This window comes from Gymnoscopelus microlampas, assembly GCF_963454915.1.
Source record: "Gymnoscopelus microlampas genome assembly, chromosome: 5".
Lineage (NCBI taxonomy): Eukaryota > Metazoa > Chordata > Actinopteri > Myctophiformes > Myctophidae > Gymnoscopelus > Gymnoscopelus microlampas.
The window spans coordinates 41,799,415-41,827,117 of record NC_139942.1 but is presented as its reverse complement, the minus strand read 5'-3'; the positions used below and the strand labels follow the sequence as shown (position 1 = coordinate 41,827,117).

The 27,703-nt window shown below is 43.4% G+C and overlaps 1 protein-coding gene across 1 annotated transcript; it reads right to left on the bottom strand.

Moving 5' to 3' along the window:
* Positions 1-146: 146 nt before the first annotated feature.
* On the bottom strand, positions 147-23,090 carry LOC311045280 (protein-glutamine gamma-glutamyltransferase K-like). The gene is made up of 14 exons (XM_084057093.1): positions 22,965-23,090; positions 17,278-17,582; positions 16,955-17,152; positions 12,676-12,927; positions 9,968-10,086; positions 9,705-9,812; positions 9,351-9,528; positions 8,191-8,329; positions 6,657-6,849; positions 5,894-6,047; positions 4,626-4,910; positions 4,269-4,429; positions 3,564-3,700; positions 147-2,385 (listed from the first exon to the last, which is right to left on the bottom strand). Exons 2-14 carry the CDS (start codon positions 17,579-17,581, stop codon positions 2,208-2,210), a joined length of 2,406 nt encoding a protein of 801 aa, XP_083913219.1. The 5' UTR covers position 17,582; positions 22,965-23,090; the 3' UTR covers positions 147-2,207.
* Positions 23,091-27,703: the final 4,613 nt, after the last annotated feature.

Below are 27,703 nucleotides of genomic sequence, written 5' to 3'. Positions count from 1 at the left end.
TGAAATTGACATGATACTGACATGACCCCTGTTAGTGAACTCTAGTGATGATTATCTATATATAGAGCTTTAACTAAAAAGAAACCCCACTACCTTTAAATCAGCATCCAAATGACTCAGACTGGCCATAATCTTATCATATTTGTTTTATTATCAATACAACAGACAATACAATACAAAAACATGAGTAGATAAATAGTATTAAAAAATGTTATTAAAATAGGTTCCTTCACATTGTAGTTTAAGTGCAGGAGCAAAAAGAAACACAAAACTAAAAACAAGCAAATTGAAAATGAGGCTATTGTGGTACAGTTATGGTACAGTAGGTCTCTCTCCCCTGACATGATTTATTTCCCATGTATTCCTGCAGTGGCATTAAGACGGCACACCTTGAGGGTGCACGTATAACATAATACTGACCTCACTCTTACACATAATTCACATGAACACACCAAAGACATTCGGGGCAACCTTCTACAGTATATGGGAATTCTATGTCAAAATTGAAATTCAATGATTATTGTTAATCGTGCAGTTCCCGTTAGGGGCTTGGCCTACTGTAGATCAGAACGCGTGCCCATTCGGAGCGGGCCACTCCTGGAGAACCGCTCATCCAATCGACTTCACACTCAACACTGCGCTTCCTTGGGTCCTCAGTAATATACGCACCAAATGTAAAATTGATCAGATGAGCGGTTCCTGAGAAATGCGAAGGACAGACAGACAGACAGACAGACAGACAGACAGACAGGCAGACAGACAGACAGGCAGACAGACAGGCAGATAGACTGTCTGACAGACAAAAAGACAGACAGAGATTCCTGGAAAGTGTTTTGTTATTGGTTCTTACAGTAAAGAAAAAATAAAACACCTCATGACATCATCAAATCACACTGCCTGAAATGGTTGGAAAACATGGGCAGTTTATTCAATTTTCAAAACATTATTATTTAATAATGATAAAAAATATAAATATTTTGCCCAATGTTTTGTTTCAACCATTTCAGGCAATACAAATCAAAAATGTTCTAGCTTAGCACTTACTTGATTATAAATGCAAGTAATTAATGTTATATAAAACAAAAACAAATAATATGAAATTGAATGATCCCATTTGGGAGATGTGCTCCTCCTTCATGTGTTGTTTATACCCGTGTGATGAAAATAGAATATATACAAGCTTATATCTGCTATTTTCATCACGCGACACCGGCACGCTACAAAATATAAACAAGCTTAAAGTAAGCCATGCGAGGCACATTTTGTCGACAATACTACAACAATACAATACTGAAATACTACCCATGCATCTTGAAATAAGTAACACTCAAATATACTAAACTGTACATGAAAATATGGCCAAAAGAACCTTGAAATGATTTGTTCAGTGTGTTGAAACAAGGCTATTATTAGAAAAGTCCATTAAGATAAATAGTAATCATATCTCAATGTTTGCTACAGTAGTTTAACAACTGTTTTTCACAAAAAGCACTTCACTTGCTGCACTTAGATTAAATGCTGTTTCCACATTATAGTAACAGTACAGTAAAATTCTGCTACAGAGCAAGGCAGATAACGATTTTATCGTGCTACAAATTAAGGGAATTAATAATACTGGTATCACTACAACAGTTGATTGTCTCTCCAAAGCTTAAAGTGAAGAAATGTCAGAATTATTAGATTTTTTTAGATCATTCAAAGGCACTTCTGTGAAATTATTTCTTTGGTAACACTATAAAAAAGAAACACCCCAAAAGTGAAGTGAGATGGACGGTGATTCTCATCGGGGTGCTCCTTCCATTCCGGTGGGCAATAACAAAGTACATTTACTTGAGTACTGCACTAATTTCTGAAAAATCTTTGAATTCTTTTAGAAAATAATTTCAATACAGCAATGCATTGATATTAAAAAGAAAATGCACTTTGTACTTTTTTTTTTTTTGGTGCAAATACTCCAGCACCTTGACTCAAGTACAAATTTGACAGAGCAACTAATATTTGACCAGGAGTATCTATATACTTAACCACTTAAAACCCTGTACTTGGTTGGCCGGAGTCCCTAAGGGCTCTATAATAGTTTCACTCTACACTACATATCTTCGCTGAAAATAGCCAATCCACAAGCTCACGATGCATCGCAACTTGACACGTTGTGAGCTTTTTTTCTGCTCGTTTCCCCCACAATATGGTTGCTGGGGCTTAAGTGGTTAAGCACTGTTGTTGAGTACTTTGTCCACCACTGCTTGGTCCAGGACGATGATGTCAGCCACCCCATGGACCTGTGTGAGTTGTTTACAGTCCAGAGATGCCACCAGTTTCCTGGACCCGGGCTGGGTCGGGATGAAGTGTTCTGTCAACGTCACCGTGGCGTGGCCACCGACATCACTGAGAGAGACAAACACAGGTTGACATCAGTCAATGAGTTGAATTCTGAGTTGTTGCTTCATATCGTTTGTGTTGATACTTAATGAAGTTGTGTTCAACGCAAGTTCAGGAGTAGAAACCACCCTCTGCTTATCCTGTTCTCAACTACCTCCCTATCTACCACACCTGCCTATTTGCCACTCCCCATTCACAATCACCCGTATGTACTACACCTGCCTCTCACCACAGCCAATCCTCGTTGCAATAGGCTCTATTCACAGCAGCCATATTTTCACTTCCTTAACAGGTGTTACCAATGATACTAATGAAGGCTCTGTTCCATTTAGTGTAGCACAGTGGTTTCCACGACCCCCATAACTCTGAGAGTGTACAAATGGAACCAAATGGAGTTACGGGTCCATTTGGTTCCATTTGTACACTCTCAGAGTTACACACCAGTAAGGGGTCCATTTGGAAGCCCATGAGGGTCCCTGGACCCCAACTTTAGACCCACTGGTGTAGCAGAGTGTTTCCAGTGAGCCAACATGCACAACATCAGCACCCTGACTCCGTTTGACCAGAATGGAACAGAGCCTTCATTAGTATCATTAGTATCACCTGTGAATGTCTTCACACTATGGCTGCTGTGAATAGAGCCTATCTCCAGCCCAGCCACAGTATAAATACACCCAACCTCCTGCTCAGTTTTCGCCCTTCTTCCTTCTGTCACTATTTCTCTAGGAATCCAAGGGGGCAGTGACGGAGTGAGACGACTGACTCGAGTAGAGCAACGATGGCCGTCAGTTCCTGAGACCACGCTCCCACCCTCATCCCTTTTCACATTCATCTCATTACAATAAATTACAATAAAATGGCTGCTGTGAATAGAGCCTATCTCCAGCCCAGCCACAGTATAAATACACCCAACCTCCTGCTCAGTTTTCGCCCTTCTTCCTTCTGTCACTATTTCTCTAGGAATCCAAGGGGGCAGTGACGGAGTGAGACGACTGACTCGAGTAGAGCAACGATGGCCGTCAGTTCCTGAGACCACGCTCCCACCCTCATCCCTTTTCACATTCATCTCATTACAATAAATTGTTAAACTTAAGTAGAGGTGTGGTCTCTTACTCGTGAATTAGTATCTAATGCCATTCATTTAATTTCATTCGGTAAGGTAGATGTCAATGTCAATGTCTTACCCAACGATGACTTCATGGCCTGACTGCAGACCCAGTCCCTCCACTCTGAACACCACGCCCCTCAGCGTTCTTGGCAGAGGGTTGGTGAAGGTGATCTTAGCTGCCATCTCCTTGCCCACCACTGCATCTCCCAACGGCTGCAACACACACACACACACACACACACACACACACACACACACACACACACACACACACACACACACACACACACACACAAAGCACTGTGAGTTTCTGTGAGTTTCTAACAGATAAAGGAACTTTGAGGATTGTATTGTGGAAAGGACAACATACTGTATCATTCTTGCAATGCACAATTAACACACAAGAGTCAATGAAGATTGTGCTAATGTTTTACTGAAGCCAAATGCTAACTATGGTCAACATTGCTATGATGCAGTGGTTCTCAAAGTGGTTTCAAGGGACCCCCAGGGTAACCTGACTAGCCAGATGAGGGCGGTATTGAGTCATCAAGTAGCCTGTGAAACAAAGTTGTGTCGCAAGCTTCTTGCATTTCACAGTGTCAGGTTACCCCCAGGGGTCATTGAGGGGGTTCCCTACTAAATGATTGATAGTTACTTATGAACCAAATGCATGGGGGGATGCAAAGGGGGGGGAGGGGGGTACAAAACAAATTGTAGGGGTCCAGAAAATGTTAAAGTTTGAGAATCACTGCTGTGATGAATACGTGTCTCAGTTGATTACCTTGATGCTGAGGTCAGGCGTGCGCAGTCTGAAGGTGGTCTGGTTGGCCAAGACCTGCTGTGTCTCTGTGACCCGTCCAGACAGGGTTAACATCAGGGCAGCCTGGTCCACCAGTTGGTCCTGGTACTGTTGGACTGGTAGCACCCAGTCCATGGTCTTCACTGTGGAGGGTGCAGGTATTACAGTTTTAATACCTTTAGTTAATCTGCGACACAATTGTATACAAAATGTAGTGGGGGGGTCCTTGCCTCATCTGTCTCAGCTAAGGGGTCCTTGGCCTGAAAAACGTTGAAGACCCCCTGATTTAAGTGGTTAATGGTTTTTATTTTGTTCATCTCTCTCATGCAGAACACTGACCTTCATTGGGCAGGAGGTCCACTGTCATCTGCTCTTTCTTCATGGTGCCCTTCAGCACACCGGTGTAGTACATGACTGCCACCTGGCTGTGCAGTGTGGCCTTGCGGGGCTCTGAGCTCAGGTTCTTCACCAAGATGCTCAGATGGGCGTCGGCGCCCATCTGCGGGCCCTCGCCTTCCATCTTCACCTCCACGCTCACGTCCTCCGCCATGGGCGAGGAGTAGGCTTCCGGCTTGCTGCCGTAACGACTGGCCGTCTCCACTGCGATGCGCTCCTCCTCTGAACCTGGGGGCCGACAGATGATCATGTACATACTGTATCTGCCGGTCTTATTCTACAGTATGCGTGAGTGTATATAGATATTTAGATCTTTGTATGTTCTCTTTGGCATGCTTATGTAATGTTAGATTTATTTTCTCCCTGCTCTCCCTCTCTCTGCCCCACCCCCTCCTTTTTGTTATTCCCCCTTTCTGTAAAAATGTTTTTAAATAAAAATGATGGAGCGTTTACGCAAAAAATGATTTCTGATTCTGACAAGAGAGATATGAGGATGGGAAGATCCCCCATCTTCCCATCCTCATATCTCTCTTGTCAGAAACAGGAGGAGGATAGGGGCAAGGGAATATATGGACAGACAGATGAATGAAGCCTCATACAGTACCACCCCCCTAACTCTACCCCAGTATAAATCTTGAGGAGATGGTCGGCCAGTAGGTTAGCAACATCAAGCGATCTAATGCGAGTCACAGGTTACTGCTAACCCATGGCTAAACCTAAGAATTTAAGTTATGCACTCAAAATGTTTTATTCCCTATTGCCAGAGGAATGCAGTCCACTCCTTCAGTAACAAGTCATGATGTATGAGACTCTAGAGTGGTACCTGCTCCTGCCTGTTTTTGGAAGGCTTTATTAACGTTTCGACACAATAAGGTCTTCTTCAGATATTTTCTGAAGAAGACCTTGTGTCGAAACGTTAATAAAGCCTTGACTGGGAGCTTCTTTTAACATTTTCAGTGTGCAGACTTTATTATTTCTTATATATAGCCACTGTTGGTCCTGCACCTGCCGTCCAGTGGATGTGCCAGTTTTATTGTTTCTCTTATGAATATTGAACTAATGAAAAGTATTAACAAGAGCTTGTGAATAAATAATACATTGCATTGGATCCATTGTAACTCCATTTTCTGAACAGTTTTGGACAAACAAGGTTTCCACTCAAGCGACAAAATACCATCAATTGATGGTATTTTGCCATTTTGTCATTGTACCTTCTGAGTGTTTATAGACGTGAGTAATGTCAGCCCGCTCATCAGATCCCACAGCCTTGGTGCTGATGTTGTGGCCCACAGCCTTTTTCTCATTGTGGATCTGGCTGAAGGTCCCATCCAGATTCTTCTGCCAGTAGATCTTGTCACTGTTCACCTGGTGGAGAGAGACTAACTCAATCAGTGCTCAAGCATCATCCGTCTCTTGGCATTTCACTGCATCGCAGTATCACGTTGGGAAGCGTGGAATGATTGGCGTCGCACTTACTCAGGACACTTAGCCTATTTGCCTAATTTATGCCCCGTCCATCATATGACGATGTTGCACGTCGAAACTAGCAGTTCTCTTTTCAGGGTCTTTTCAGACATCGTCAGACGACAGAGTATGAATCAATCTCAAACCGATACGGACATCTATTTCCCATAATTTATTTGAACACAGTATAAACATAAATCCTGAATGCAAGTGTTGAAGTTTGACTGCCTGATTTCACTGCTTTTCTGATACAGAATTTTTCTTTTTCTTTAACTATGTAAATCAAATGAGAATGAGTTATCATTTGATTTAGTGAAAAAAAAGAACATTGTAACGTAATAAAAAATATATATTTATAGAAAATACATTCAAATGACAAAATACATTATATTATAAGATAAGATATGGTATTAAGGATTCATTCAAGTACGGCCCCGCTGAACGTACACAGCAGCATACGACAATCACACCATACATAATGCAGCATATCCACCCACTCCAAGCCCTCACCTCTGCGAAGACGAAGGGCGTGTCATGTTTGAGATAGACCTGGCCTGCACGGATGGCGTGCACAGATGCGGGGCCGCAGCGGAAGGTGCCCTGGCTGGTCTCCTGGGGGGTGGAGTCAACAGCCTGCCAGCCTCCGTGACCAGGGGGCAGGTCTGGTCTGGCCATCCAGCAGTCGTTCCATACGTGGAAGTTCCTGTGGAGAATTAATTACATGCTGTGATCTGTGGGTTTTCAACTCTGGTTCCACAGGGGCCTCTGTGGAATCGTTCCTTTATTCACTGTTAGGTAAGGCCTGTTGTCACTGCAGTCCATTTTTAGCCACATGAACCATATACACTACTGTCCCTATTCTGGGAATGACATAATAGGCCAACTTGCGATGATATTTGGTGTCGAAGGAAGATAGGAAGGAGCCAAGAACCAGTCAAGAAGTATACAGAGTTTTTTAAGTGATTAAGTGAGAGCTTCTGCCAATACAGATTAGGCAAGGCCTTACTGTCATTCAGTCTGACTGACTAACATATGTGCCTGTGATGTTGGACTATTATGATGGTCTTATGATATGTTTATATTAGACAATCTGGCATTCTGACAATCTATTGTTATACCTATTGTTAAGTTCCTATTTATCTGTATCACAATAAAACTATTTTTTTCTAACCATGCAATTTTTTTTACACTTTTTTAATTTATATTAATTTATATTAATTTAATTTTATCATTAAATCTTAGTTTTTCTGCCAATTATTTGCAGTCCCAGATTTGACCACCAGGCAGCGGCAGCTTCACTAATCCACCGCGGTTCTAGGGGCTTGATCCTGACACACAGGAAAATCCTCAGTGTTAGTTTAACTAGGAACTTCATTACTTTCACTCTCTGTGTCATTGTCACAGTCTCATCAGGGACCTGGGATGCCAGGTGAATGTAATGACATTCCCTTTAGAACAGTACTACCAGCACGGTTGAAGCTATTACAGGATGGTGGCAAATAGACATGGGGTAGCGTTGGTCACAGACAAGCGCAGCCTTGTGAGAAAATGAGCGGGCCAACCACCTGGCCCCAATCAGCACTGTGTTATATGTTCACCTTTATTTTAGGCAGAGCTATGACTGGGACTTTTATGACTTGTTTTAAATTGACACTTGTTCTACATTCCACCGTACATACTCTTCATGCCCACTCAGCCTACCCAGCCCACCCGGTGAACCCCAGAGCATGCCGGAATGTAGAACAAGATATGAAGTGAAAACTCTGCCGGATTTTTTACTTCAGCCTGACGGTCAGAACCAGCATGTACTGCATAACACGAATCACTGTCTGCTATAAATTGACCTCTAAAATGTTCTGAAAAGAGCTGGCGGAGGTGATTGACAGTGTGGTAGATAGCTCTCCGTCACATATTTGGAGGACAGGGATTTCAGAGCAGATCTAAATATGGTCATTATGGCCTGGATTGACCTGCAGTGGCTGGAATTCCCCCCCGACAGAGTACCCTCCCTGGCCTCTATAAAAGCAGACCGGCAGCATCTTACCAGACAGAGTCGGCATTGAGGTAGTCAATTGGTTCCATGTTCTCATCAAAATACACATCTGTTGTGAGGGATACGTCAGTGTCGTGGGCAGACTGGAAGTTGGTCACGCTGCGAGCAGGTATGCCGAGACACCTGAGCACTGCACGAAGATCAAAGACAGGAAAGAGAAAGTGAAAACGAGAAGAGATCGCACCAGTTGAATGACATAAATTCAATTATGCTACTATCTTGCTTAAAAATAGGTTCCCGTGGAACCTGGTTATCCTGGTTGAGGGAAGGCGACACATGCATGTGACAAAAGTGGTAGGTATGGCAGGAATGCAGGCCGGGGTATTTTGGGGGTAGATATGAGCTATGGGTTGCTCTGCTATCAGGAGGAATGCTATGCGCTAAGGTCAGCTACAGCGGTAGCTAGCATGTGAGGCATTCGTGCAGTTATATTGCCTGCAGGCACTGTGAATGAAGGGTTCTGTTACAGGGCAGACACTGCTAATTAGAAGAGCCTGATAGACAGGAGGAAAGCAAGCCTCTGTCGGGGCAATGCTCTGTTCACATGGCAACTAAACAGAAACATAGCAGTCAAAAAGAAAAAAAGAAAAAAGCTTTCACTGATTAAGTACACACACACACACACACACACACACACACACACACACACACACACACACACACACACACACACACACACACACACACACACACACACACACACACACACACACACACACACACACCTAGGGGGTCCTCAGAGATACTACAGGGCGTCCGCCAAATCTTTATATATGGGAACATTAGCCGAAAATAGCAGATCTACAAGCTCACAACGCCTCGCGCTGCGAGGTGTTGTGAGCTTGTAGATCGAGCGGACCAAGTACAGAGCCAATGGTCAAGTTGACTAAATATTGAGGGTTTAAAACGTTAACTGTCTGCAAATACACAAAATCCAACTATCGATGAAATCTATGAAAAAGTTTCATCTGCAACACAATTTTATACAATATGTAGAGGGGGTCCCTGCTTCATCTTTCACTTAGCTAAAAGGTCCTTGGCCTGAAAACGGTGAAGACCCCTGACGTACTGTATAGTACATCCATAGAACACGCACGTGAGCGCTCGCACGCACGCAAATGGCACCCTATCTGAGCCATATCCATATCTACCTGTGGTGGTGACCCCAGAGAAGACCCAACACTGTCCATAGGAGACGGGTGTGCCGTCGGTCGAATGGTACTTCCGCAGGATCTCCACACTGCCGCTCCATGCTGTAGGGGAGACCCCGTCGCTGTAGTTCCCAGACCAGTTTCCCACCAGCACGCCAAAATCATCCTGGGCGTTGATCTGTAAAAGGTCAATCGAGAGCGACAATATTGATTACAATATGCAGCGTGTCGTAATGGTGGTTTCTGAAACAATCACGCCGGGGATCCATCTGATCTCTTATCTCACAGGTTTTTTACACTACATTTACTGCAGTGTAGAGAAGAGAATAATATGTCTGGATCTTGGACGTTTACCATGGCAGATATGACCCTGACCACGTTGACAGGGTCTCCTCGCCCAGACGGAGGAATCTCACTCTTCTCCAGGATGAAAAGACAGGCATCCAGGACCCCTTCATGGAACTATGAGAAATAAGATAAAGATTACTAAAGGGGTATATTCATTCACAAGGCACTTTTTGATTCTTGAACTTTGAAATTGTGGTGTTGTCACGTGTTGGACTACATATAGAATAACAGACCCCTAACAGACCCCTAGGTGTTGTACTCCTCCATACCTGTCCAAAGTTCCATGTGCGAGCACCAATCTGTTTCTCCGTGCCGTAGTAGATCCTCCCAATGTCATTCGTCACATACTCCTTCCTCTCCTCCTCATCATCCAGGAACACTGAGTCCTCTAGAAAGAGATGACACCAGTACAGATCAAGAAGCGACACTAGCTCGCAGAGCAATGTTCCCGCTCCTGTTACAGTACAGTACTGTATGTACAGACATGCTCCTCTGTGGACCACAGGGCCTGTTTTCAATCAAGATTATTCAAATTCCATCTTTCCCAAGGGAAATGTGTTGCATGTTTATATCTGTCTGTGTTCACTGCTATAGGCACACATGAATACATTTGTAGTGATACTTTAAACACTTAAACCCTATATACTTCATTGAGCAATTAGATAGGATTTGTATGCCGGATGTTGGCCTATTTTCGAGAATATTCTAGCCTATTATGACCTCCTGCCCAGTATAGTGATTCATGTGGTTCATGTTGTTAAAAGAGTTATGTTAGTTGTTGGGGATACTCTGTGACTTTGCACTGGTGGAACGGACCACAAATCTGTCAAATCAGGTCATGTCTGGTCAGTTCAGGGCAGGTGAAGTTGTTTAATGATTAAGCCGGCCAAGAATGGGATTTCTTGTCATGAAAGGTTTTGGGAGAGTCAGTCAGCGAGGGCAGGAAACGGTTAAGCAACACAATGGCTGTCTGCGTGCATGGTCCCCTCACAGTGGGGCCTGGTTTCATTTAGAGGAAAAGGTCCGCGCTGAGTGACATCATCACCACAGAGTGGGTGTGGAACACTCAGACATGCATCTCCCTCTCCATTTGAATCTCTCTATGTTTTCGTAGAGAGATTCTTGTTTTTTCCACCATCTGTTTGGTCTCTCCGCTCCTCCTGACACATGGACGTGATAACCCACCGGTGAGACGGTGCAGTGCGAGCAGGGGAAGGGAGGAGAACGCATGGAGAAGCAACATAAGGCATGAGACAGAGAAGAGGCGAGTGTGGGAACAGAGAGAGAGAGAGAGAGACTTGGCAGGGAGGGAGGGACCCAGCACAAGAGAGGTGACAAAACAGTGGAAGGATATTTGGAGAGGATGGTGAAAACCCAGGAATGGGAGCGAGTGGAGAGTGGAAGGAAGAGGCAGTAAAAGGTTACACAAATGGTCACGATATGGAGGGGTGGAGAAAGAGCGGAAGTTATGCTTGAAAGAGAAACATAACTTTAGGGAAGGAGGTGCCAGGGGGTTAGAGAGGGAGTAGTAACACTAGGCAAGGGGGAGGGCGTGTGTAAAGTTTTACTTGGAGAAAGTGCAGGGAGGTACTGAGGATTAAAGCACTGACAGCTGTGCCTCACATGGCGCTCACTCCCCACTAAACATTTCTGGAATGCAACAAAAGATAGAGAGAGAAATGAAAGGAAAAGAAGGATGGGGCGATAGAATGAGGGTCAGGTGAAGAAAGAGAGAGGGAGAGAGAGAGAGAGCACGAGCAAAAAGGGAAGGGTGGAGAAGAAAATGTAGAGGAAAGCATAAAGCGAGGGAGGAAGATTGCCACCAGCTGTAGGATTATTGTGCAACATGCCTGCAGCAGTTTATCCAGTAATTGGCGCATTCAGGCTTTTATGAGGGGTTTCGAGAGATTGGTCTGGGGATGGAGAGATTGAGAGAAGGAGAAAAGCGATTGGGCTCGCCGCCAAAAGCAGCAAACATAATATCAAAGACGGCTGCTCTTTTTATCAAAACCAGATCCACTGCTATGATTTTTTTTGCTGGGATGCACAAAAACATCTTTTCAAATCAATATCCTGTGCAAATGCTTTGCTGTGGTCAGCAAACCCAAAGGAGCGTGTAAGAATACGCAATGAGTATATGTTTTGCTCAAACGGTGCAGTTGTTTGCAAGGACAGCTTTAACTTGGTTTCTTATACTGACTGGCATAACATGGGCACAGGCACAAAACGGTGCTGCATCCAAAATAATTACATAAAGCCTATAAAGTCACACACAGGGTCATAGTGTATCTATTTGATTGATGGGAACACGTTCTTGGGCAGTGAGTTGGCCTTTCCCGCCCATGTGCAAAGATAAATTGGCACTCCTCTGAGAGAGCCAAAGGCTAAAGACACTCAGGTCTGTTCTGGAGCACTCTCTGCTATCAGAAATAATGACTTTGTTGCCCTTGCTATACGCTGATAAAATCTACATTGTACTTGCTGTGCTCTGATAGGATCTGCCTTCTATTTGCTATGCTATGATAGTATCTGCATTGTATTTGCTATGCTATGATAGTATCTGCATTGTATTTGGAATTCATCAGATGCTTCTGAGGCAAGAACACCATCAGTTGTTACAAAAGTATTTTGTCTGAATACTGACATGAAACATTTAATTTGTGCCAGATGCCTGTAGTGTAATGTGTTCTTTCTTTCTTTCTTTCTTTCTTTCTTTCTTTCTTTCTTTCTTTCTTTCTTCCTGCCTTCCTGCCTTCCTTCCTTCCTTTCTTCCTTACTACCCTCCTTGAGTACCTGAAGTGTCACAAAGTCACCACAAAGACACTGAGCAGCCCTGAGGCTATCAGAGCCCTGAACAATGACAAAGCAAAGAAAAACAAATCTTTAATCTCCTGTATGTAATGTATATATAACGCCTACATAGTGTATAGTGTATTAAATACTATTTATTTGATACCTGTGCATACTAGTGCATTACCTTGACACCACGGGTTGAAGAGCATGACAATGTTCTTGCTGGAGGTGTAAGTAACCACCCCGTCGCCCTTTAGCGAGCCGGTCGTCACAGTGAGCCCGTACAGGCCGGTCACGGCTTTAGCCGGGGAGTTGACGGACAGTTTGATCTTGTTGTCGTTCTGCTCCACGACCTTGGCCTCCCAGCGCTCGTCCTCCAGCTCATCCACGAACGGCACGATGACATGGGTGCCCTTTGACACCATGGGCAGGGGACCTGCAGGAGAAACATCACAATACAATCAGTAACAATACTGAGAACCAGTGGAATACTGTACATTACAATACACTGTGTCACAGAGTGTACAGCAGTGGTTCTCAAACTTTTTCATGCCAAGGACCCCCAAATTGATATAAATTTGGCCGCGGACCCCCATCGGAAAATGTTTTGTGCCAGGGACCCCCAGAAGAGAAGACTTGTGTTAAAAATTGCAACATTTTTCAAATATTTGAAGATTTTAAAAAAATGTTAAAAAATTGCCGCACAATTGGCACAAGATCGCAGTGCGGCACAAAGTTTTGGCTATTTTTGAATAGCCAACGTATAAAATATGGATAAAGGGGTTCAAATGTAACAATACATTTAGCTGGGGACCCCCTGGAACCCCCTCAAGGACCGCTGGGGGTCCCCGGACCCCATTTTGAGTACCACTAGTGTACAGTCAGGAAGTAGACCAGCCGCCTGGGAACGGGAAGGTTCCCGGTTCAATCCCCGGCCTCTCCTGGCTTTGTGTCGATGTTATTGAGCGAGACACTGAACCCCAACAACTCCCAATGGTCTCTGCTGTTATTGGGTGAATAGGTGAATGTAACACGCATTATGAAGTGTCTTGGATAAGGCCCTATAGAAATGCTAGTCTGGCATAGCAGACAATCATAGATCTCATTCTCCACCTACTGATACGTCTATGTACAGTATGTATAAATACTGCATGCTCAAGTGTGCATGAGATATGGGTAGACCTCACTTCCTCTGTGTGCCACAGCGTGAGTGGCACACAAGCCCTTTTAAATCCTTCTTAGTCTCCTATATCTAAATCTGACCTCCAGTAAGGTAAGATAGTAGGAGTGACAGTGGAATGATTTCACATAGATATTTTGCTGCGGGCTGCATGCTGAGTAAACCCTATTATTCAAAGTCACTGTAATTACTGGTCTGTTACTGCAGCGAATGCCACAGCCAAAGCCAAACTGTAAACGACAGATGCATCACAGCTCTTCCTTCAAGTGTGCACAGTTTCTCTGAGTATAAACACAGCTTCAGCGCTGTGTAAGCTTCCCAGAGTTAAAAATAGCCGATCTACAAGCACACAATGCGTTATGATGCGCTGTGAGCTTGTAGATCGGCTATTTCGGCGAGGGTTTCGGCTGCTCCATGAAGAGACATGAAGGCCTGAAATGATGTTTACCTCTCAATACTTATATCCAGAGCCAATTAGCCTGGGTGTGGCTTTGGAAAGTGACTTCTAGACGTCACGCTCAGCTCGAGGCAAAAAAAAAAAAGGAGGACTAACAACTTTGTGGAAGGGCTGTTTCTTGTTTTATTTATTTATTTATTTATTTATGTCAAGCGCGAAAGACATTATTCTAAGTGTGACTGTCTTTGCAGAGGAAGAAGAGATTTTCCCTCAGCTGATGTTAGCTTTGGAAGCAGCAGCACCCCGTTGAGCTGCAGGGAGTATACAGTATGTCTGCTGCCTAACCAGATAACATTGTTCTATCTGACCTGAGCCAGAACCCGCCACCCTTCCTCTCCCGCCCGCTGGATACTAGTTGAGAGGAAATCAATCAAAACAACTGTCTCTGTTTCTATTGCGGAGTTCAACATTAACGAAGATCGACTCCACAAAGCATGCTTTCACATCTGGGAATTGGAAGGTATCCCCGTAAATCCCCGGTTAGGCCACTACACTGTACTGTATGTGTCGAAGTGACCCTGACCAAGGCACTTAACCCCTAACAGCCCGCCCGCCCATGAGCTCATCATAGCCATCTGAGGAGCCATCAGCTGGGCTTACCCGTAAAAGCAATTTCCCCTCCTTCAGGGATCAGAAAATACTGGCTTCCCCTTATGTTTGAAACGCCTTCATATTGCATAAATCACAGCAAATTCTTTGGTGAAATCAAGGATTTGCTGCAGGGAGTATGCAGCGTATATTATGCCGATGTCATTCACTACACATGACACAGGTATTTCATCCCCCCGCCCCCCCTGCGCCCCTAAATGTAGGTGGTCGGTGATAGAAAAGCCTTTATCTCATTTGGGAGCAAAGCGGTTTGCTGTGTGGTGCATGTGGTAACGGATGGTTATTCCCGAGTGTGTAATGGAACAGTGAGCGTTGTACGAGTGCCATAAATACCAGAGAGAGGGTCTGGTGTCCTGCGGTCTGGAAGCTATTAACACTGTGGCAGGGGAGGTGTAAACTTAAACCTGTATGTGTAGCAATGTCTGAGCTACTAATACAAATCACATACTATACACCATATACTATCATATACTATCATATAGTTACTAATGATATACACCATATAGTATTTAAAATATCTTTGTCTATGTACGCTCGTGTGTGTGTGTGTGTGTGTGTGTGTGTGTGTGTGTGTGTGTGTGTGTGTGTGTGTGTGTGTGTGTGTGTGTGTGTGTGTGTGTGTGTGTGTGTGTGTGTGTGTGTGTGTGTGTGTGTGTGTGTGTGTGTGTGTGTGTGTGTGTATTAGCTATTGCTCGTCTGAATATACTGTATAGTGTACAGTGCATGCATGTACCCATGTTAATATTGCTGCTAATCCACATGTGGTCCCCAGCTGCCATGCTTCCCTACAGTATATCACCGGGTAACAGCTGCATGTCAAGTGCCGCGTTCCCATATGAACAGTGCATTATACGCCATCGTCCTGGTGTATGTGAACAGTATGTGAACATTCTGTACCGACGGTGATAACTGACTAAAGTCCTTCCTTCCTGCCGTCATTCTTCCTTCTGAAAGACTCTCTCTCACGTTCTGGCACGAATCATAATGACCCGAGGCTTAAAGGCCTAGCCCTAGCCAACTGACATGTATGCACAGCTACATACAAACACACATAAAAATGATAAATGGAGCATTTGTATAGGGCCTTCTCCAAAGTGTTTCACAACGTGTGATGTGCATTACATTCATCCATTCACTCACTCGCCCCAAAACAGAGGAAACCATGCAAAGCGCCAACGTGCTCATTTGGAGCAGTTAAGGGTTAAGTGTCGTGCTCAAGGTCACTTCAACACGCAGCCAGGAGGAGCCGAAGATTGAACCGCGAACCTTTTCCGATTCCAAGACTGTCTCTCTACCTCCTGAGCCACCGGCTGACCCATGGTGTGTTCAGGATATACAGCATGTTGTTCAAAGGATATCACAGGATGTGTGTGTGTGTGTGTGTGTGTGTGTGTGTGTGTGTGTGTGTGTGTGTGTGTGTGTGTGTGTGTGTGTGTGTGTGTGTGTGTGTGTGTGTGTGTGTGTGTTAGTGTGTGTGTGTGAGTGTGTGTGTGTGTGTGTGTGTGTGTGTGTGTGTGTGTGTGTGTGTGTGTGTGTGAGTGTGTGTGTGTGTGTGTGTGTGTGTGTGTGTGTGTGTGTGTGTGTGTGTGTGTGTGTGTGTGTGTGTGTTGTATAGGGTAGAAGAATCCATGGACCCACATCCTATACATCACACCCATCTACAGTACATCAAAGATCCTTATAGCCTACTGTACCGCATTCCACGCCTCGCCAAAAGTATGAAATGGTATACTTTTGGTTTCCTAATTGGGCATCATTTGTTGTCAGATCTCATGAACGTCCTGTATTCTGTGTTGCCAGATCTCGACGCGAGTGTGTTGCTGACACAGTCAGGTCTTGAATAAAGTACATTTTATCCTGATATGCCTGTTTGCAAAATGCCATTTTGGTGTTAGAATTTTCAGAACTGTACGTGGCTTGTGAGGATTGGTTACAATATTCATTTCAGTGACTAGTATGGAGCGAAAGAACCGGTCATAATGCTCTATGCCTCATGGAATTGGAATTAAGAAACTCCTAACCTGCTTCTGCTCTTTTGATGGTTTTTGGTGTCTTGGTCTACCTTTCCCACCATCATCCCTCACCCCACCTGCATTAAGCCACGCCCCCTAACCTCACATCATTAGAGGCCCAGGTTCACTTCTGCGTCCTGCTTTCTCCCTCGCATCTCCTCGTTCGTTCCATCAACAAAACCTCACCTCCCCGCTCCCTGCTCACCCGTCCTGAGGTCCAGGTGAAGTTTGTCGGTGTCTGCGTCATAGGGTCTGCTAAGCTCCATCTCTATCTGGAAGGTCTGGCCTCGGCGGATGATCAACTCGTCCCCGTGGAACTGGTCTGTGTGGTGCTCAGTCCGGTTCTGACCTGCCTTCGAGCTCAGCAGGTCCACCGAACACACCGTCAGCTTCATCTCTATCTCTGGAGAGAGAGACAGAGAGAGAGAGAAACACAGAGAGAGAGACACAGAGAGAGAGAGAGAGTTATCTTGGGCCCCCTGGAACTGATTGTTTACTAATGATAGTTAAACATCCCTCTTTCCCTACCTTTCATCTCGGTGTCGTCCCCGATCTGTGGCAGTGGCTTAATGGGAGGTTCGGGGACCGGTTTGGGAGGTTCAGGGAGCGGGGCTGGAGGTTTGATCACCTCCACCTTATCTGTCACGTCGGTGCCACTCTGGCGCTTACAGCAGCACGGGCACAGCTTGTGGAACCACCGGCGGCAGCCTCCTTCTTCATGCTTCTTCTCCCCCTCCTTGTGAATGGTCACCTCCACCCTGGTCGGCGGGGCCGCGGCGTGGAAGCGTCCCACGTCCGCCGTGCCTCTTGGCACCAATCGCTCACCTGGCATTCTGTTTGGGCGAACAGAGGGGAGAGAGAGAGCGAGAGAGTGTGTGTGTAAGTTTACTTTACTTTACTTATACGGTATGTATTTTCCAACATGCAACAAAAGTACAATTGTTCTGTTTGTATTATGTATTTTCGTTTTTAAGTTTTCTACATAGTATATTTGATGTTACACAGCTCTGTTTACACATTTCTTAATTCTAGTAGGCCTACATATTATATTGTACATACATTTCTTAATTTGGATTGTTTTTATTTCACACTTTGCTTTGGCAATGAATGTACATGAATGAATTGAATTGGGAGAGGGAGGGAGGGAGGGAGGGAGGGAGGGAGGGAGATAAAGAAGTTAAAGAAGAGAAATGTGGTCGATGGCTAGACAATAGACAGACAGTGTACTGTAGGTGTAGGATGAATGGAAGAAGGGATGTATAGGGATCGATAAAGGCCAAGGGAGAGATAGGGACGTGTTAAGAAAACAGAGAAGAGAAGAAAAGCAGGGGTTGTCTCAGAGAGCGAATGCCAATGTGGATGCAAATATGTAAAAACTCCACAACAGGAGTAGTTGGTTTACATAAGCATGTTCGTGGTCAGGTCAAGTGTACGTGCTGTGGTTTGCTCCACCAAAAGATTCACATGAGTTTTAAATTCAAATCATCTCTCCCCACTACCTCCTCTCTATTGTTCCTTGGTACTCATGATTTTGAACTGTATGTGCTTGTGAATATTTCTTGCATTCGTTTTCCCACAATTACCGCATTCCAGACTTGCACTTTCCCCGACCGTCTGCTGCCTTTTTCCCAAAGCATTCGGGTGTATTTAGCCTTTTGTCCAAGTCACCCACTACCCGAGTAGCCCAACATACACGCGCCTCCTCTGCATACGAGCTATTGGAATCCATCTGCTCCATTCAGCCCAGCTGCTGCGTAGCAACATGTGTGTGTGTGTTTTATGTGTAAATGTGCACACAGATTGGGTGTAACAGTACTTCAGTTGTTGTGCATTCATCATCCTGTCACTCCCCCCCGCTCCTTATATCCTACACCGATAATCACAATGTAACTCCATCTTCCTTCAAACTGAACGTAAGTCACACAACGGCAGTGATTCCAGCACACTATTAGGACCATGTACTCTTTATTTGACAATTCATCTTTTTCCACTTGTCTTTTTCTCAACAATTCCTGATTCCCAGTGTATTCTAGTCTCTTGTCCTTTGATACTTCTACAGTTGGTCCACAAGTCTCCTCTGATACACATGATGTCAAGCCAAGGCTGCTTCTTCTCACCTGACACTGAGGAGTTTCACCGGGAGGACGTAACGCATGTAGAGAAACACGCTATTCATTCCTCCTAGTGAACCGGTGCCCCGACCATCCTGTAGTAGAGTCACTAGTGCAGTAAGTAATCAGAGACCACCATCAAGAATCAAGAATCAAGATTCAAGAATCACTTGTCAATTTCCCCACGTACTTACAAAAAGAATATGAAATACCGTTCCCCCTCAGCCACTTGCAGTGCAACATAAAACATCAAGCCTATCTAAGATGCCTATCTAACACGCTCGGCTTCCCTCTCATTAAAACTGACAATTGTCTTTGTTGGAATGCCTGGCCTAGCCAGAGAGGATTCAAAACCCTAGTGTCTGCGGTGGTGGGCAGGAACTTTAGCCTTGCACCACCCGAGTGCCTTACCATGTGCTATTAATACGATACATAGGCTATGCATGGACTCAGGGTCAAATGGCATGCGTCCTATATTAAAGTTGAGAGAGTTACAAAAAAAGAGTTTACAATCAGAGAAAGGCAGAGAGAGGACAGAGGTACTTCTCCTCCTCTACCAATTTCCCCATTCTTTCCTTCCCTGCCTCTCCCTCAATCCAAACATTAAAGGCAACACTTGGACTGAAGCCTAGTGCTGTTAAGTCTCAGCCAATATAACCCAAACACTAAAGTCCCAATGGGAGTTTGGTCGGCTCTTGTAAAACAACAGCGAGCTATAATGAGCTGCTGCACTCAGTGAGGACTAAGAAACACTCTCTCACTAAACAAGTACACAAGAAAGATGTTTAGTTGAGCTTGTTGCTTCTCATATTTGCAAACAAGATGTTTGATGTGTGTGTCGAACGATGTAGTCGAACAGTATGCTTCTCTGTGTTTCAGTACATCCACAGTGCTGGACTTAAGCAGTTAGCACTCCTGTGCTTGAAGTAAAGGTGTGAAAAAGGTGAGGGGATGAGGGTGAGGGGTCAACACACACAAGAGAGGTGTGAATGATGCCACACACACTTGCACACTTGGTGCATAGATACTTTGTTGCACACCGGTGTCAAACGCTGAAAATTACAGATTTGCAAGCTCACAAGATGGTCGCGGTGTGAGACCATCATGCAACATTTTGCAAAATGTTCTACTTGTCACTGACACGGTGCATGCACAAGCCATCCTATAATTAATAGAATGGATAAAATTGGTATGGAAACACTGTGATATAGGCCAATTTCAGTACAACAATTATGTTGTGAATGTGTCTGAATCCATCTGTTGCCGAATGATAAACTGGCATGCAAGAAAATATGGCAGATAATCTAACACGAAACTGATTTACGCCTGCAAACCTGTGATGTGACAATAAAACTGATTGTGATTACACACTTGACACTTTGATACGTTGGCCCTGCCATAGATGGCAACGTGGTCAAGTCAGATAGTATTTGAGTTGGACAAGGCTGTCTAACAGAGGGAGCACAGTGGTTTTGGGAAAGAGACTTTGAAAAGGTAAATATTGACTGTGTGTGCGTCACAGTGCGTGTGCGTGCGTGTGTGTGATGTACATACAGTACTGTATGAGACTCTATGTATGCATGTGTCTGCAGTTACGCATGTGCATGCATGGATGTGCACGCAAGTATTATTTCTGTATAATATACAAAAATATGTAGCGTGTGTGTGTGTGTGTGTGTGTGTGTGTGTGTGTGTGTGTGTGTGTGTGTCAAGCATGTCAGATGAAAGATTGTGTGTATACGTGATTTCTCGGCTTCCCGAGTTCATTGGCTGGTCAGATAACATTCCCCTCCCAGTCAATTGTTTCTAAATCCTCCAAATATGTGACAAAAAAACATTACTAATCATAGTGACTCATACGATAAGACAGGCTTGAGTATGTATTACACTATAACATCCTCTCTGAAACGCCCGTCTCTTTCCCTCTGGATGCCTGTCTACGGGCATATGGACATTAAAAGATGAAATAGCGTGACAGGATTCAACACGTTCCGGGTGCAGAGCTGTAAATCTAATTACTGTAAAAGTTCAGACACATCTTATGTTATTTGAATCTGGCTTTTCCCTCTGAGCTAAAGCACTATTGCCAATTTAAAATAGATCAAATCAAGACTATATTCATAATTTCCTGCACACTCAAATCCTGTGTTAATTGATCCATTTGTAACTCTGAGAGAACGAACAAGCCAGGAAAAATAGAAAATAAGCTTAGAAAATAGTATTTTTCAATGACCTTGTTGCTGTATGCAGGCTATATATAATTGATATTATTGGAGTTACAATGTCTGAGAAACCACCCGAACAAAATAACGCTGCTCTTAATATGTTCCTGTGTAGGCTGTAGACAAAAGATGTAACAATAAAAAACCTTGAGTGTACCAAATGTATTTGTACACACGCAGAGTAACACTCATGATTTTACTCTGTGTGAGCATCTTTTGGGTCACCATCACCATCATGGCTACATAGTATGACTATCACCTCACGTCACTGCAGCATGCCATTGCACAAGACTTTTACTGTAGCATCCCTTAACGACAAACTGCTCGATGACGCAAGTCCTCCTATTTCAAATATGAGTAATTATTTCTCAAAAATAACGCCTCAGTCGTTTGTCTGATAAACAGCATTCAAAATGATCAATACTAATGATGCTCCAATACAGCATTCCCCTCTTTCATTGGTGTACTGCAGTGGTTCTCAACCAGTGGTCCTTGAGGGGGTTCCAGGTGGTCCCCAGCTAAATGATGAAGAGTTGGTAACCAAATGGACCCCTATAGATCTTTAACTCTTGAGAGTGTAAAATGAAACCGAATGGACCCTTACGGGTCCATTAGGTTTCAATCACTCTCAAGAGTTAAATTATTGTTAAACATCTGCATTACTTAATTAAAGAATGGAATTATGGACAAAATCGTATCCAACGATAACAACAGTCTTGGGTCTGAGAGTCTAAATCTCATCAAATGGTGGTCCGTGGCTCAAATGCCGAATAAATAATGGACCTTGATACGAAAAGGGTTGAAAACCACTGATGTACAGACAGTATTGGTGGTCATTGAGGTGTCAAAGTAACTTGCTTCTTGCTATTAGCCCAAAGTGCACACTCTGCCCCTCCACCATCCTGCTCCAGTCAGTCAGCTTTCCTTGGCATGCCAGCACTGCTGGAATCCATCCACGCTGCCCCGAGATAAGCACTTCAAATTCAAAGTTGCTATCCCACAAACAACAACAACACCCACTTTAAATGGCCAGACTTGGCGCCATGACTGCTGATGTCATTCCCATAAAACAACCATTAAGACTCGATGCAATTAATGCCAGATGTGTACATATATACTGCCTAAAGAAAGAATTCAACATAAACTGCTGTGCCATATAGCAAGCAGCTTTCAAGGCTTCCCAAAAGAGGCCTGCATGGGAGGGGACTGACTGGACACTAGAGGTCAGGGGTGTAGGGGACTGACTGGACACTAGAGGTCAGGGGTGTAGGGGACTGACTGGACACTACAGGTCAGGGGTGTAGGGTTAAATAGTCTTCCGTTAATTTTCATGCTGGTCATAGAACAGACCAGTTAAGTGGATGTGATATGTTAAAAATGTCTCTATTGGCCTGGATTTCGAGAACTGTTCTTTCAGGGAGACAGTATATGGCGTGCTCAGCACCTAAGCACACACACCATGCCAAGTATACACACATCATTAAATACATATGAGCAGAGCTATAAAACACAACACGATCAGAACATAAAAATCTTCAATCTATGTTGTTTTGATTTTAGCCATAATTTGAGTCCTAGCCTATTAAACACAACATAGGCTATCACTCTCTATTTAGACCAATGTCCCCCCCCCCCCTTAAAATAAAAGACTACATGTTGCATTAGAAATAAACATAACTGTCTGGTCGATGCACCGTTAGTCTAGCCTACCTACAGAGTATTATGACAAGGTGACAAGGTCAACATCCATGTATTTGACACCTGCCTCTAAAGCGAGCTGGCAGTGAGCAGCCAGCAACTCTCGACAAAGTTTACAACGCTATGTAAACGTTAGACTAACGGTTCTACTTCAGTCAAAAAGTATTGTGAAATGAACTCTTACTTTCTGTGGGTGGTTTCTTCCTGCTTTGATCAGTGGTAAAACGTGTGGACCGTGCAGTGCGTCCTGAATGACTATCCAGTACTCTGAACTTTGGGAAGTTGTTTCTCAGTGCACGCTTTGGTTGTTGGACTGGAGTATTTATGCGTGCAGTGGAATGTACAATAGTTTTGGGATGATGACACACCCCTCTCTCGCCCATCCCATCCCATCCCAGCCAGCCCACCCTTACTGCTGCTGCTGCGCCTTGACGAACTTGCCCAATGTCCATGCATGCCTTTGCCCTTGTTGTACGCGGAGCGGAGATGCCAGCGGGTGCGGTGCGAACTGGAGTGTGCGTGTGCGCCATGCGTGAGTGTGAGTTTGTGCGCGCGCGCGCGTGTCACGGTGAGAGACAGACGGGAGGGAGGGAGGGAGTTCAGGGAGAAACTGTTATGCAATGTTGTGTGCAGTGGTGGGAAAAGTAGGACTACATTTCTTTTACTTAAAGTAAAAGTATCAATACTGCAATGTAAAAATACTCTGACTGTTACAAGTAAAAGTCGGGTAATCAAATTAAAAATGTACCTGAGAAAAAGAAAAAAAGTATTGGCATCAAAATATACTTAAAGTAAAAGTAGGCAAAATGTCCCGTTTCACAAGGTATCATCATGTATAAAATGTATTAAAATCTTTTGAAATATAGCAGATCTACTCACAGCTCACAGTTATGTGTCGATGCTACACTGTGAGCTTGATTGGCTATTTTCAAATAGCCAAAGCTTAAATAGGACTGAAGTGGTTAATGTATGTTTAATAATTCAAATCTACAAAGTAACTAACTAAAGTTTTAAAATAATTATAGTGGAGTAAAAGTACAATATTTACCTCTAAGGTGTAGTGGAGTAGAAAAGTATTGAAAATTGGAAATACTCCAGTAAAGTAAAAGTACCTCAAAATGTACTTATAAGTACAGTACTTGAGTAAATGTACTTAGTTACTTTCCACCACTGGTTGTGTGTTGATCAGCTTTTAAGGCAGGAAGGGAGTGGAAAGTAAACAGAGTGCTAGTAAGTAATAAATTCATACAATGCATGCTTGATTTTTCTTTTAATGGTTTATGGAAGGAAGGAGGGAGGGTTATTGTCACAGAGGTGCGCCCACCCACAACAGACACACACAAAAAAGGCTAAAATAGTCCATAGACTCTAAGCAGTAGCATATGGAGAATGTATGCACACACACACACACACACACACACACACACACACACACACACACACACACACACACACACACACACACACACACACACACACACACACACACACACACACACACACACACACACACACACACACACACACACACACACACAGGCCATTGGAATCCTGCCATCATTGTTCCATTCTTGCTCCTAGTGTGGTCTTCTAGGCCACAGAAGCGGAACCTCAACTATGCATGTTGGACCACTTCCAATCTCTTAGGTCAGAGATCTTGGTTCATCCTCGATACATCACAGGACATCTAACTTCCTTTGTGTATTTTCACTTCTCCTTAATACTCCCACACACTAACTTCCCACCACCTCTTGGAGAAAACGCCTTTCTATATAGCAGCAACCTTCTCTGGATCATCAGAGCCCACTTGAAATTTTATACTTTAATAGGCTATTCCAAAATAGCAGATATACAAGCTCATAGCGTGTCACTTGTCGATCTGCTATTTTAGAAAAAACTTGAAAATGTGTGCAAATCTTTGAATATATATATTTTTTATGGCTAACATTTTTAACTCAAGTCGGGGTCACTGGAACAAAATATTTTGAGATGGGGGTCGGCAGCCAAATACATATAATTTTGGGGGCCCTTGACATGAAAAAGTTTGAGAACCACTGATATAGCAGTTTTTCAGAAAACTGTTAGGATTTAGAAGACATCTGTAGAATCGGCCTCAGGTCTTAATGGGTTAACAATCAATCAATAGATTGTGTGCCAGCTTGGATCACTGGAACAAGGAAAGAAAATACCATGACATTTGTTTTTACATTCATATTTTAATATTAATGTTAATCTTAGTTTTGCCAATTATTTGGGAGCCCACCCTAAATAACCTATTGGTGGGTCCTTTGACGTGGAAATCCTTGCTTACAATTTATGGACTCCAGTCGTTAAGTCTAGCGGAATAGAAACTCTTAATACATCAGATAAACCTTGACTCAAGATGCAATATCAAATGGTAATTTGATATTGTAAGATTTATTTACAGCGCTGTAACATTCACACAACAGACATGTTGTTCCGGCAAGGCACACAGATAGACTGACTTGCTCTTCTCTGACGGTCAGCTCATAATTGTCTAAAGGAAAACAATAATTCATTTGTCTTCTCCTGAGCTTGTTAGTGCTAAAACATATCTCCTCTGTACAGCCCTAAAACAAAGGGACCACTGACTGTCTGGCAGCTGTGACCTGTCGACCTAAACTCCCTTTTCCGGCCATATCTACAGAGAGGGTCTGGTCTCAGCTCTCAAACTCAAACTAGCAACACAGACTAATCAATGCTAAGCAATATAATATAATAATTTAAATTTGCTTCTCGCGGTCCACCAATGGGCCCCGGCCCATAGGTTCAGCTCGGTGAAGATGAAACCAAATTTCCCCCACGGGACTACAATGGTCTCCCTTTTCCCAGTTGGAGTTAAATGTTGATTCAAAAAGTCCTAGAACAAGCCATCAGTAATGGTTAATTGCACAATGTTTGCACAACATTTGAGATTTATTTTACTGTTTTCATTGTTGGTGGCAGTCCAACAAGTCTACCCAAAACACATCAAAAACGATGATGCCATGTGGTGAGTGAATTGCATTTTATCCCTGGGAATCTTTCTCAGAGTTCAGTCTTCATACATGCCTGAGGCAGAGGGAGAAGAGAATTACTCAAATTCTAGAGAAGAGAAGGCACATCTGTAGTTCAGCAATTCATCACCATGATGTCATATCATCATACATTGTATTGATGGACCACACCTAAACTAGCCTTTGTGCATTCAACCTACTAATGCTATACTTGTGTCTAACACGCCTGAACTGGCAATAAATAAAGACATTTCCAGAACAACATTCACACACCTTTTAGGGAGAACTTGACTCAACCTTTGTACTCTGTAGGCCTATATAAAATGTATAGGGTCTTAAAGGCAGCATAATTTTGTAAACCAAAGTTTCCCATCCAGCAGAATACTAGATGCTAACATTTTATATAATCCTGTGCAATAAATATATATCTTTAAGCATACCTGTCACTTTTTTCAGTAGCTGGATTGTATTTTACTACAAATAGAAAAGCCATGAAAAGGTTATCAGGAGGACCTTAAATTTAAACAACGCAACACATCCATGCAGTCTTCATGTTGTTTTTGCCCATTTGACACCAGTGTTACAAATTCTGTGGTTGTGAAAGTGATGATCATTGATGTCTGGGTGCAACAGATGGAATTTGGAGCAGAGTTTCTCACTGTGCGTGGGAAATTAAACATAAGCCACATCTACAAAGAAAACGTCCCCATTCAGTGGCTTTGAGGGATAAATGTGTAATATGTAACATTCTTTTTTTTAAGTGGTTGGTTTTCTGAACATGTTATCATTTTCAACATAACAGCCTGCTTTAGAGTTATATTCATGGTGTTACATGTTAACCACTGGCAGCGGAACAGCTATGCCACTGTCTACTAAAGCAGTACACCTAGGGGTCCTTGAGGGGATTCCAGGGGGTCCCTAGAAAAAATATTAATATATCATCAAAATCTGTTTAACCATTTTAACCCAATTTTTATACTTTGGCTATTCAAAAATAGCCGAAGTATAAAACAATATTATAATTTAATAGTTCACAACCCATCGCATTGCAAAGCGTTGTGAGCTTGGAAGCCATTTTTAAAACATTTCGAAATGTTTAGAATTTTTTAAAAGATGTTTAACATTACAAATGTTCTTTTATGGTGGTCCATTCCCTGGCACAAACTCTTTTTAGATGGGGGTCTAATCATCAACTAATCTCTATGACAGAACTGTTTAGGATAGTAAATCACATGAGGACCTTGCAGAGGTGATAGCTGTCAAATGAAATTAGCTGTAAGGAAGCAGAGGAGATGGGGCAGTAATGACATGGGCCATGTTATAACATCTTGCTTCTATTAGCATAAGACAACATTTGTCTTATTTGTCTCACCCCACACCCCACCCCCATTCAAAATGGCCCTGGTGACCAATACATATAAATGTGGGGGTCCTTGAAATGAAAAGGTTTGGGAAACGCTGTATTTCAGGAGACAAGGCACTGCCGTCTTGGTCCAAAGAGCAGAGAGCGTTGTCAATATTAATCTAAGCACCAACCTCCCTCTAGGGACATACAGTGACTCTGTGACCCAGTCAGTTAAGGAGAATGTGTGAGGTATGTGTTGCATTGTCAGCTCTGTTAATAACTGACCTGTAACATTACTGATGGGGAGCTGGCACATGTGCCCAGTGATTGGGACATAAAAGTGAATAGGAATGGTTTTATGTTGTGCAAGAGTGGTTTGTGTACTGTATGTGTGAGCAGGTGCATATGTGTATGTTTTGTTCCAACATGGAAAGCAGCCAGTTCAATTGCATAAACATAATATGCGTTGCATCCAACATTATAGTTTATAGAGGGACCAATACTCGTCCTCTCCAGTATGACATTATGCCACTGCTAAGGTTTTGAAATGGTTGTAGGGTT

Coding starts and splice junctions, on each gene's coding strand:
- LOC311045280 (XM_084057093.1), bottom strand. CDS start 17,581: ATGCCAGGTGAGCGATTGGTGCCAAGAGGCACGGCGGACGTGGGACGC. Junction 9,813..9,967: donor GCACATGGAACTTTGGACAG/GTATGGAGGAGT, acceptor TATTTCTCATAG/TTCCATGAAGGGGTCCTGGA. Junction 9,529..9,704: donor TCAGGGTCATATCTGCCATG/GTAAACGTCCAA, acceptor GACCTTTTACAG/ATCAACGCCCAGGATGATTT.